The 12,449-nt window shown below is 53.8% G+C and overlaps 1 protein-coding gene across 2 annotated transcripts in view; it reads right to left on the bottom strand.

Annotated features, from left to right (window-relative positions):
• Positions 1-5,921: 5,921 nt before the first annotated feature.
• Sfxn5 (sideroflexin 5) overlaps positions 5,922-12,449 on the bottom strand; it is a 113,996-nt gene continuing 107,468 nt past the window's right edge. For both annotated transcript variants that reach the window (XM_046432375.2, XM_046432377.1), the window contains one exon: positions 5,922-8,996. In XM_046432375.2, coding sequence (XP_046288331.1) covers positions 8,919-8,996 — 78 coding nt within the window. In that variant the 3' untranslated portion in view covers positions 5,922-8,918. The remainder of the gene's footprint in view (positions 8,997-12,449) is intronic.

Below are 12,449 nucleotides of genomic sequence, written 5' to 3'. Positions count from 1 at the left end.
CTTGGTGAGCATCCTGTGGGTGCTTAATCAGTGTTGAACTCACTGGGAAGATGTCAAGGGCCCAGTCTTGTTGCCTGGGCCGTGTGCAGAGATCCAAGTACTCAAGGTCCTTCTGCAGAGAGCACAGACCCCAGGTCCTGCTGGGCCCTGGTGCATCCCTTTCCCCTCTTTGCCCACCTCACTTGTATTCAGTCAGTGCTAGAAACCAAAGGGCTTCGTCCCATCCCTGTGCCTCTGCCACCCCCTCCATCAGCCAGGAAGGCATCCTCCACATCTGGAAAATCCAGGTTAAACCACACAGTGGCTCTCTCACCGACGGGCAGGTAGGCATGGCGGGGAGGGGGCATGCATGCCCAGGTGGGGTGAGGGCTAGAAGCACCCTTTTGGTCCCAGTGGGGGGCAGAGGAATGGATGAGTGGTTCTCTCGAGATCCTGTCTCACTTGTTGGGAGGAAGGGTCCAGGAAGATTACAGCAGAGCACCCCCTGTCAAGCAGATAAGGGGCTGGAAAGAACCCAGGAAACCTGCCAATCTTCCTAGCCAGGCCTGCGGGGCGGGTTGGGGAGTCCCCACTGCAGTCCCACCATCCCCCATGTTGTGCCTCTCCCGCAGACGGTAAATATTGGTGTTGTGACTTCATTAATAAAGGCTTCTGTGAGCCTGAAAAACATGGAATCAGGATGAACTATTTTCTGAGCTGCGGGCTTTGCCAGGTTTGCTAATTTGGGAGTTTTTGGGCCCTCTCCAGGGAACAAACCAAAGTCTCTCTCAAAGAGACGCAGATGCAGCCGAGAAGGGGAGAAGACAAGGACTGCTGCTCCCTTCTCTCCCCTGAGGGCCCCTCCCACCTGAAGAGCAGGCCCTGCAGAGGGTGAGGCCCGAGGACACTGGCCTGCTGGCTTCCTCAGCCTTTGGGAGCTGCTGGGACAGGCCTTCCCTGAGTGAGCCTGGTTGGCCTTTTCCCCTCAGCTGGGCTGGGCTGGACCGGCCCCCTGTGGCCCTGCAGAATGACCGCTGACCGCTGTGAGCACCTGTGATAGCTCTGAGTTGCACGAGGTTGAAGCACAGGGAATTGTCCTTAACTCTGTGGTTGAGTCCATGGGCCTCGCCTTCAAGGAACCATCCGCACACATCCTCTTGTTCTCAGAACTTTCTGGGATGGGTCCCCAGGGCCTCCAGGGTAGCAAGGCGCATGTTCTTAGCATCTCCGCATCTTTGCGGCCACTTTCTTCTCACAGGTGCTGTGATCGCTTCCCACAGGGCATCCAGCAGCCCTGGCCATCTCTGTTCAGGAGGGAGCCCCACGGGCCTCTCCTGGACCCCTGCTGCAGGGCAGCCTCGCAGGGGGAGGGGCAGGGAGGCCAGCAGGCTGAGCGGTGCAGGCCCAGCCAGCTTTCCTGTCAGACGGCGCTGCCAAGGCGGAGCCAGACATCGGAACAGGTTTAACCAATTACCCGAGCGCCCCATCTGCTGTCTGGGGTTCGTGTGAGGGTGAGTGCATGTGAGGGTGTTTGGAGTGTCTGGGAGGGCTGTGGGCGTGCGCGAGAGTGTGACTGTGTGGGTGTGTGTGGGCGTGTGGCTGTGCATGCGTGTGTGTTGCGCACGTGTGCAGTGTGTGGCTTCATGTCCTGGTCACACCCCCTCATGCGTCCAAGACTGTGGCTAGCAGCTTATGCTCTTCCTGCTCCCCTCCAGGACTTGGGGATGAAAGACGACCCTCCCTGCACCCCAGCCTCTCAGTGCCTCCTCCCCTCGTCACTGCTCACTCTCAGGGCTTGTGAGAGCTGGGACTGGGCCTTCTCTCAAATCCCACATTCAGACATCCTTTCCTGTCCCACCACTAGTCACCGGCTCTCCTCTTCATCAGGAGCTCCTGGCCATGGCTCCCCCTGTTCTCTCTCCGACAGGCTCTTGTCCCACTCTTCCTTGGCTGTACCTGCTTAGCAAAATCAAAAGCCTGCCTGGACCTGTTTCTGTTCACCTTTGCACCTGACTCCAGCCTCCGGGGTCCCAGTCTCAGCTGAGGCCTCACTCCTGTTGATAGGGCCACCCCCACTCTCCACAGGGGAGGTCTCGACTGTCGCCCTTCTCTCAGACCTCCCTTCCCTCCTGCTCTCAGCAGAGAACCTTACTTCCGTCTTCAGATTGAAGAGGCTAGAGGGAACACCTCCGAGACAGTCAGAGTTTGCCTTTGTACAGGGCAATTGGGGAGAGTTTAATACAGGAACGATGAACAAATCTGGGACGTGTACAAGGGATATTGCATTACTCTGAGACAGGAAACAGTGGGGATCCTGTATGGCCCTTAGGCCTAAAGAGGCGGGAGCAGTGGCCAGAACCTGGAGAGGACAGCTCGGCTGGAGAAGGCCCCAGACAGAAGATGTGACCTACAGTAGAGAGAAGCCCTCTCTGGGATAGATCCCCAACTCACTCCTCCAATCTTCTAATTTCCCTCTGGTGGCTCCCAGGGGTGAAAGCTAGACAGCCAGTCCAGATAAGCCCATCCCCCACTGAGTTCACCTCCCAGTCCTGAGCAGGTGAAGGTTGCAGGTGGATCTCGAGGGGCCTCACCCTCAACTCCCACCATACGCACATGGCATCATCGTCCCTACCTGCATCCTGTCACTACCAATGACCTTTCTCTCCTGGCGCATTAGGACCCCAGATCCTACCTGCCTTCCTGGTGGGCTTGTCCTGCTCTTCCTCTTGACTGCCTTCACAGTCTCTTCTGATTCATGTCCAAGAGTCTGCCTTCAAAAGCCTTAACCCATGCCATAGCCATAGCCATGTTTTCCTGCCCAATTCACAACCACATTTCTTTCAAGAATGATCTCTGCAGCAGGGGGCCTCCTGACTTCTCAACACTCCACGGGAATCGTTCTCTCCAGGCTTCTCGAGGGACCCACCTTGGTCTTCATGTTCTTTGGACTCTCAGCGCCAGCTACATACATGGACAACTCTCCTGGGTAGCACTATCATGTCTTGTCCCTTGAGGACACCACACTCTTCTGGTCTTCCTCTTACCTCTTGCTTTTGATGTACTAGAGCTGCCACCACAAAGCACCACAGACTGGGCGCCTGAGACAACCAAACTTTATTGTCTCAAACTGGAGGGTAGACTTCAGAGATGAAGGTGTCTCAGGGTGGGTTTCTTCTGGGGCCACTCTCCTGGGCTTGTGGACAGTCACCTGCACGTTGACATGTCTCCCTCACTTAGCCTAGGTCTGTGTCCTGATCTCTGATAGCAACATCAGCCATATTGGATTAGGGTTGGCCCTTGGGACCTCATTTTATAATTACCTCTTTTTAATTTTTTTTATTGGTGCATTATAATTATACATAAGAGTGGGACATGTTATGACATATTCATACATGGACAAAACATAGCAATATAATTTGGTCAATTTCAATCCCCAGTATCCTTTTCTCAATCCCTTTCTCGCCCCTTTCTCCACCCTCAGTCTACTGGTCTTAATTACCTCTTTAAGAACTCACTTCCATATAGTCACATTCTGAGGTCCTGGGGGTTGGAACTTCAGCATGTGACTTTTGGGAGGACACAGTTCAGCTCTGCCTGGGCCTCAGAGTCAGGTTCTGTAGGATGCCATCCCATGTCTTTTTTTTTAATATTTATTTATTTTTTAGGTGTAGATGGACACAATACCTTTATTTTTATGTGGTGCTGAGGATCGAACCTGGGTCCCGCCCGTGCTAGGCGAGCGCTCTACCGCTGAGCCACAATCCCAGCCCCCAGGTCTTTTCTTACCCACATGCCATCCCCACTCCCTGTGCTCTCTAGAAATGAATACCATGCAAGTCTATATCCCCAGTCCCTTCCTGTCTCCTGATGTCCCCACTTGATTATCTCACAGGAACCCCTATGAACTTGTAAAGGAGAGGGCTCCACCCTCCCTGGGATCCTTTCTTCCTTCTCTGTTTAGGCTTGGGGAAATGACACCCTGTTCCTCAGCTACCAGCAGGTGCCGGTCACCAATAGAACCTCTTTGCTTCTCTCCAGCCCCATTCTCCCCATGCTGGCCCAGGTCCCCGCCTTCCCCATGGTGACTACCACAATGGCCCTACCACAATGGCCCCTGCCTGGTCTCCCCAGCAGCCTCCTTTGTATCCATTCTCTCCTCCATGCTCTGGTCCGATGAAGCCACTCCCTAATGAAGGCCTCCAGCTGTCTGAAGCTGCTGCCCCACCCCTCTCTGCCATGCTCGCTTGCATTTGAAGAGGAGGAAAGCCAACATCAGGTGGCGTGGGACTGATGGCGGTCCCCACCTCCCCACTTCCTTACTGGATTTGTATGGGGTCTCCAAGGAGGGAAGGGATCTTGTGCCTGTCTGTCCATTTTTTGTCCCTTCTGTTCTTTTTTGGTTCTCCTCTGTCTTCCTACCCCTTCATAAGGCCTAGGGAACTGCAATGGGGCCCCAGGTTCTTGCTCAGGCTGAGGAGATGTCCTTGTCAGGAAGGAGGCAGGTGATGAAGGAACACTGCTTGCCACTGCCCCAAGGGACAGTACTGTTAGGAAAGGTGGGCATGTGGGGGAATGACTGAGACACTTGTTTGAGGGGCTATCCAGTGGCTGGGGATGACTGAGATGGCAGGAGCAGCAGCAGCCCTGAGGGACTGATGGAGCCTCCTTTCTGAAAATGAGGCCAGGTCCCCAGGGCCTCAGGAAAGGGTCACTCACCACAGCTCTAACCACAGTATTCTGAATCTTCTTGTAGCCTTTGCCTGAGTGGGAGGAGGGCGGGATGGAGGGCAGAGGAGACCGCATTCCTGGAGTGTTAATGATCTCCGGGCTGGGCAGGAGCTGAGCCCCTAAACCAGCTTAAAACAACAAACAGCTCCCAGGAGGGATTTGTGTCTGTCCTGAGAGTCAAGGATTTCCGCCCGGCCCGGATGGGAACTGTGGCCTGTGGGGCTCTTAGCAAAGAAATTCCCCAGAGACCAGAAGCCCCCTGACCTCGAGGTATCACTTTGAGAACAGACCCCACCCCCTTCCCCTCTCCCTCTCTCCTAGGGAGGGAGGCCTAGCACCTAAGAGGGGAGGCAGCACCTCCACCCACCCACCCTCACACCTACACACTCGCGCCCATTCTTCATCTGGACTCTCCAACCTTCCAGCAGGCTAGCAAGGGCCCTGTTCTTGGCATTTGGTAGATAAGACTCAGTTACAGAAATGCCCTCACAGAAAAGATGCCCAATCCACATCTTTCCGAATGAATGGGTGAATAAGGAAGTCACTGGCTAGAAGTCACAGTCATGCTGGGCCACACTGGGGCTGAACGAGGGTCTGTCTGACCCCAACCATGACGGTTTTTCTCCCCTTCCTGTTCCCCACCCTTCATTGGCTTCTCTCTGCAGGACTGGAAGAATCTTGGAGTCCCAGGCCAGGCTTCCTTTACGGGGGACCTCTGAGGGCTGCTTGGAAGAGGAGCCGAGGCTATTAGGAGGCTGAGTCCTGGCTGCAAGGGATCTTGGAAGTTATTATGAAGGGTAGATTTCCTAGAGCTGGTATCATGTAGGTGGCAGACATCTGCATCTTTCCACTCAGCTCAGACCTTCCTCCTCCCTGTGGGCAGACTCCCTGTGGCCCCCTCAGCTTCCTCCACCAGCCTCTTGGAGCACAGAATCTACTGGAATTCCTAAGGTACTCAAGTTCCTTGGGTGCGTCCCTTCATGAGCACTCGATAGCTGCTCTGCAAAGGGTATCCTTCTGCAGTTTAACCCACCCCCTTTTCCCATTTTCCTTCCTCACTTGGCCTTTGTCCTTTCCCGTCCCCTTCTCTCTGGGCCTTCTTTGGACCCTGGGTCTACACCTTCCCACACAATCCTCAAGCCGCCCTTCACCCTTTCCCGCTGTGTTTCCGTGCTCCCACCCTTCCCCACATAATTCACAAAACCACACTCTGATGCTTTAAATCCATCGTTTATTGCCCACAGTTCATTAGTATTACATAAATCACACAGATTGAGAAAATTTCTGAGAAGGTTAAAAAGACACTGTAAAGTCCCCTGGGTGTGCTGAGGCACGTGGGTTGGGGCCTCACTTATGCCCATCCAAGGCTGGAAGACCACCTTAGATCTTCCACTGGCTCTTCTTCTCATGACCCTCACCCTTCTCCCAGGCCAGAGACTCAGAACAGGATTGGGAAATGAATAGGGGTCTGGTGGCCATCTTTACTTGGCAGCCATCTTGACATCTTGGGCTTTTGCCTCCTGCACTCTCAGATTGCTTTCCAGAAATGGGAGAAGGGCATCCCCAAGCCTGAGGGAATGTTTGAAGTGATCAGAGGGGTTTGGGAAAGGACACCAGAGCTGCAGATGTGCCCTGTATTCCAGCAAAGCTGGGCCAAGTTTACCCAAACCAACCTGCCCCACCCAGACCTCTCTCCTCCGGCCTCATCAGAGTTGGGTATGGGAATTAGCAGAAAGTTTCCCTCTATGGAGGTTTTTTTTTTTTTTTTTTGAAGCCAGACTAGGGCTTAGCAGCATGGCCCACTGTCCTTCTGTCCCCATCACCTTGAGCTGTGAGGATCCTTTACCACTGCACCCCTATGGGAACATCTTCCTTAGCTCATATGAAATTGCATTTGAGAGCTTGATGCAAATCATCCAGTAAAAGGCATGTAAGTTATGAGAGGCCAAGGCCACAGGAACAGGGCAGGGTGAGGTTGGGCAGGGGCAACCAGCACAGGGGAACTGGAAAGGCTTCATCTCTGGCCTCTAGAGGGAATATGGCTTGGGAGGCAGTTTTGGTCCCAAGATAAAGTGCACAAGAACAAGACCCTATGACAAGTGGGGGCAGGCTGAGCTTGCAGTGAGCTCTTCAAAAGAGGACTCAAACACGCCCTGCCCCGTCCATGCCTAGAAGCCAGCACAGCACAGCAGTCATTGGCATGCTCACATTATAACAGGATTGGCTCAAAAATATTTCCCCCTCCAGCCCATCCTCAGCCATGCCCCCCCCCATGCTGTTCTGTCCTCCCTGCTTGCCCATGTCTTCCTCCTATCCTGAAGAGCAGACGGGTGGGATGCTCCTCAGGAGAGTGGTGGGCGCTCAGACAACATCCTGCAGAGCCAGCTGCTGGTCACCAGGGGCTGGCTGGCTGGGGGGCAAAGGCACCATGGCTTCTGGGTGGGAACATGCTGTCAATGCCCATGGGAGACCCCCTTCATCAGACACCTGCCCTAAGTTGCTGAGAAGCCATCTACGGCCATGCTCTTGAAGTTTTGCAGAGGCTCTAGCCCAGATCCCCCCCAAGGTGGAGTCACCAGGGGATGGAGGCCCAAAAGCTGCACATTGGCAGCTTCCATCCTTGAGGGGGTCGGGGGTGGGGGGGCACATTGAAGCTGGTGTTTCCCCTTCCTTTGGGTCTTTCAGACAAGGAGTCACCTTGCTTAGCCCCCACCCAGGTCCTGCTTCCCTCTGTAGAACTCTCTCCTTGTCCTTGGCCTGCAAAGGAGAAGGAGAGGGGAGCTAGCAGCCAGGGGCCTCAGGCTGCAGAGCTGAGGAGTGGCATGCAAGTGTGGCCCCCCACACAGACCCAACCATCCATACTCTCTCCTCCTCCAGAACTGCCAAGTTTTTGGCAAAGGTCAAGTGCTTCCAAGATGTGGGATCACACACAGAAAGGCAAGGTCCGATTTCTGAGGCCATTCCAAGGGGCCTCCCCCTTTCCCAGTCCAGTGTCCATACTGTGCATGTGCTCAGGATGACCATTACCTGAGCAGGACAGGAAAAGACAAGCTGGAAGAATGAAGGGCACCCCTTGGTCCAGTCTTTTGCTTCTGGGCAAGGAGGGGAGGCCAAGGGAAGGGAGTGAATTGCCCAGAGTCACACGGCCCATTGGTGCCAGAGCTGGGGCCCACCATTCCTGGGTTGATGCTGTCTCTTAGATGGCTCCCAGGGATCTGGCCTTGGCACTCTCAGGCACGAGACCCTCCTACTCAGGAAGTGGTGGAATGTGACAGGCAGCGTCAATGGCTGGAGATTCCCTGGACAGCAGCTGGACCAGCTCCAGCCCATCCTCAGCCCCAGCACCCAGCCTCCAGCATGTGCCTGAAACGGGACCCTCCTGTAGAGGCCGGTGCAGGTGCGTGGTTCCTGCACTGGAAGCATCATTCCTTCCTTGGGCTTTCTGCCTGGAGCTGGGGTCCCCTTGGGGGACTGGAATCAGCGAGAGCTCCATCAGGGGGACCCTAGCCTCACCATCACTGGCTTTTTGGCAGAGGGATTGGTTCTGCAGCTGGAAAATGAAAAAGAGCTGGCCACTTTCAGAGCCTGCTGCCCAAAGAATCTCCAGTGCTCCTTGACTCCCTGGGTCCAATTCCTGAGGACCTTCAACATGGCTAGTTCCCATCCTGTGGGGTACAAACCAGCTCCCCTTCTTCCCCCTCTCCAGCCTGAGGAGTCATCTGGCCTGGCCACTCTGATATCCTAAATCTACCAGCCCAACTACCAAACCAACCCGGTTCCTAGGCTCCCATCATTTGTCCACCTGCCACTTCTGGTCACCTGCAACCAAGGCTCAGACATAATTCTGATTAAAAAAAAAAGAAAGAAAGAAAAAGAAAAAAGAAACCAATGTATAAAAGGATCCTAATTTTACCCCATGGGCATTCTGCAGTTTTCCAGTTTCATACATAATTGTGCTGAGTGGAGTTTCCACAACCCCACATAAGGCCCAGAAATGCACTTGATTCTTTTGTATAGGAAATGTGTCAGAATTCCTCTCCCCTAAGTTAAAATGTGAATGGATTAGTCTCCCTACCACAGTGGGTTGAGTGTTCCCCCAGGTGGCCCAGGACTGTGGGGTCCACCTGCAGGTGCAGCCCACCAGACTCCTTCCTTGCCCCCAAATTCCCTGGCCTGGACAAAGCTCTGTCCCCAGGCCAGCCGGCCACCGCTCACAGCCCCTTGTTATACACCACCGTCCGGCTGCTTGTAGCCCGGGCGATCTCAGGCTCTAACTGGGAGGTTTCGATCTGAGGAGAGAGAGAACAGAAAGATGAATGGAGAGACTGGGAAAGAGGAGGCTGGAGTAGCAGTTAAGACCATGCTGGTGCCCACAGTTTTGCCCTTCTGCGCCCTCCACCTCTGGGTCCACGTGTCCTGCCTGTTTTCCTTCCTTCTCCACGGTCTTGCCACCTTGGGGCTCACATATTCCTTCCAGCTCAGGTCTGGCATCTTCATTCTCATTATATGTCCATGTGGTAAAACATCCCTCCCCTGGTCTCTGAGCTCTGGGTCTCCCTCATCTCCAAGGCCCTTGTCCCTCACACTGCAGACAACTGTTCTCAGGGTGTCGCCTGGACCTGCTCACCCAGGGCTGCTCCACCCAGTCTCCTCAAACCCAAACCCTGCCCTCTCAGCTCCATGGTCCCCTACCCTGGTGGTATCCCACCCCTTCTGCTCCTCTATGCTTTTAGACAGCAGAGGCCGCCAGTCCCAGACTCCTCACCTCCCAGTTTTCACATCCTTCCCTTCAACCTGGACATCAGGAAACATCATTTCAGCTACTCCCCAAACCAAGCCCTGACTGGTGGAGGCGCCCGACCATGTGCCCACCATCTCCACACTTGGACCTGACCACCTAATGGAACCACTCAAAGCTCACCGTCCCTGACTTTGGCTGGGCCATCACAGCAGCTGGCAACAGCACCCCCACCCTTGCTCCTGCCTGGTCACCTCCCTCTCCCACAGAGGCCACCTTAACCCTTCCCTCTTTTCCTCTGCCATCCCATCTTCAGATCCACACTCCTGAGCTCATGAGTCTTCTAACTGCAGGGGAAAGATCAAAGGCATCAGAAGGGAACCACTCAGTTCCCCACTGTCAAACCCATGGCTTCCTGGTGTCCACCCTGGCTCCCACCTGCCCTCCTGTGCCTCATGGCAGCCATCCTGACCCTCAGAAGGCAGAGCCCCACCTGGCACCACCTCCCTCCAGTCCCTGAGGCAGCTGGATCCCAGCTCCTCCCTCTTTCCCACCTTCACTGCCTATTAGCACCTCCACACAGGACAAGAACCTTCCATCTGAGGAAAGTTCTCCTTCAACCGAGGCAGGCTCCACTACTACCTTGGCTCCCTTCCCTGGCAATCACATTTGCTTGAAGAATTGCCTAAACCAGTGGTATCCACCTCCTCACCGCCCACTGACTTTTCAACCTACAGTAAATCTGGCTTCTGTTCACCACCCTCCACAAAATCTTCCTCTCCACGGTCACTTTCAGCCCTCACTGCACAACATCCACTGGATGCTTCTTAGGGTCTTTGGGTCTCAGTGTGACTAGACGCCCTGGGTGACTTCCACATCTGAGGTGTCTCTTCCCAAGGTTCTCCCCCGAGCATCAGGCCCATAGCTGCCTGCTTGACTTCTCAGACTTTCTATGGACATCTCAAAGGCACATGAACTCAACCCATTTAAAATGGAACTGAGGCCAGGTGTGATGGCGCATGCCAGTAATCCTAGAGACTCGGGAGGCTGAGGCAGGAGGATCCACAAGTTCAAAGCCAGCCTCAGCAATATAGCAAGGCCCTAGGCAACTCAGTGAATGCTGTTTCAAAATAAAGAATACAAAAAGGCTTGGGATGTGGCTCAGTGGCTAAGCACTCCTGAGTTCAATCCCCAAGGCCAATAAATACAGAAAATGGAATGGAATCCACCATCTCCCTGGCCCCACCCCGGCTCGCCATCTCTGATAATGGCACCACCACCTAATGGTGGTCTGGACAAAGACCTTGGGGCCCCAAGCCTTCTCTTTCCTTCCCTTCCCCAAAGGTCTTGTCCACTTCAGTCCACCCCCCACCACAGCCAGGGGCCACCTTCTACAGCTCCCATCTGTTAGTGCCTCTCCTTACTATGAGATGACTCGGCGACTCCCATTTCCTTCTGTGGATCAAATCCTGACTCCTGCACCACCCAGCCCCTGCCCTACCCCTGGACACCCTTCCCCTTGACCTAGAGCCACGGGACACATGTACTTATTGAGTTCTGTGGACACACTGTGCTCTTCCCCCTGTGTACCCCATCTTTGCCACAGCTGCCCTCCCGCCTCCCCTCCCGCCCCCACTCCATTTCCCCTGTCTTCAGTCAACTTTGGTGGCTCAGCTCAACTGGCACCCCAGCCCCACACACTTCTTATATCCAAGTGACATCACGTTGTTTGGGGACTGTTTCCTCATCCCCCACCCCTTCATATTAGGTCACAAGCTCCCTGAGGCAGTGGACGGACATACAGGTCACCTGAAGGCCTAGTACAGTGCTAGTGCCCCTAAGTGTTGAATAAAAGGGTGGAACAGGCCCTGGGAGGATGGGTTGCCCCTGCAGAATGCTACAGCATCTGTTTTTCAGCTCTAGGTTCTTGAACCAGTGGAGATACCGGAGCCTCCTGCCCCAGGCGGGTCAGGGAGGAAGGTGTCCCCTCAGTGAGGAGGCCCCAGCCTGACATCTACCCTGGGAAGGATCACAGGGGCATCAGGTTTGAGACTCAGCTCAGTTGAACTTGACCTAGGCACCTAATGTATGTCAAGACATAGCAACCCTGGCAGAGAGGCAGCAGGTGGTGCAGACTAGCTTGGCCTTCAAAGACTCAGACCAACCCAGGCTGTGTAGGTCAGGGCCCAGCCGAGAGGGAGTTTGGTAAGGACTGGAGCTGGTGGGCGTGGTGGGGTTCCTGGAGACAGAGGACCCTTCTCCTCTAGTCTTGATACACCAACACCCAGGTGCTGGCTCCTTGAGATGACCAAACAGACAAGAACTAGGCTCAAGACCAACCCTGGCCCCCCAACCCTCTCCTCAAACCACCTTCTCCTTCCCCACCCGTGCCAGGCCCCAAGTCCCCTCCACCCCAAGTCCCCTCCACCCCACCAGCTCCCCTCGTCCCCATGCTGCCACTGACACAATGCACAGCGCCCACGCTTAAAAATCTAAATGCTTTTGAAAATGTTTAACCTAGTTAGACAAATTAGCAAAAATTTGTGCAAAACAATTTAGGTATTTAAAATATTCAATGTTTTTAAAAAACTGGAAAACTGTTCTTAGCTTTCAGCTGCAAAAACCAACAAAATATAACATCCCAGCAATCTTACCATGAGGTGTAACATAACCCTTCGGGAAAGCTGTTAAACAGCTACTGAGGCATCCTGGGAAATAGCACTTCATTTATTCAAATGCACATATGTCAGGCTTTTGCACCATATGTCATTCCAAGCTATTTACAGTAATAATTAAATCTTAATCAACGTTTAACCTCTGTAAAATGTTTGAAGAATCCTAATCACCCTTCAGACTGCACTAATGAAGGAGAAATATATAAACATAAAAGGAAAATGATGCATAGATATCACACTGGAAAGAACAGTAATTGCAAAATTGTATTTCTTTTAAATATAATCAGTAAATGATGTAAAGTAAGCCAAGGAGTATTTTAAGTTAAGAC

Source organism: Marmota monax, unplaced genomic scaffold, assembly GCF_021218885.2.
Source record: "Marmota monax isolate L192 unplaced genomic scaffold, Marmota_monax_Labrador192_F-V1.1 WCK01_AAM20220418_F8-fsc00106, whole genome shotgun sequence".
NCBI lineage: Eukaryota > Metazoa > Chordata > Mammalia > Rodentia > Sciuridae > Marmota > Marmota monax.
This window is presented reverse-complemented; position numbering and strand designations above follow the sequence as displayed.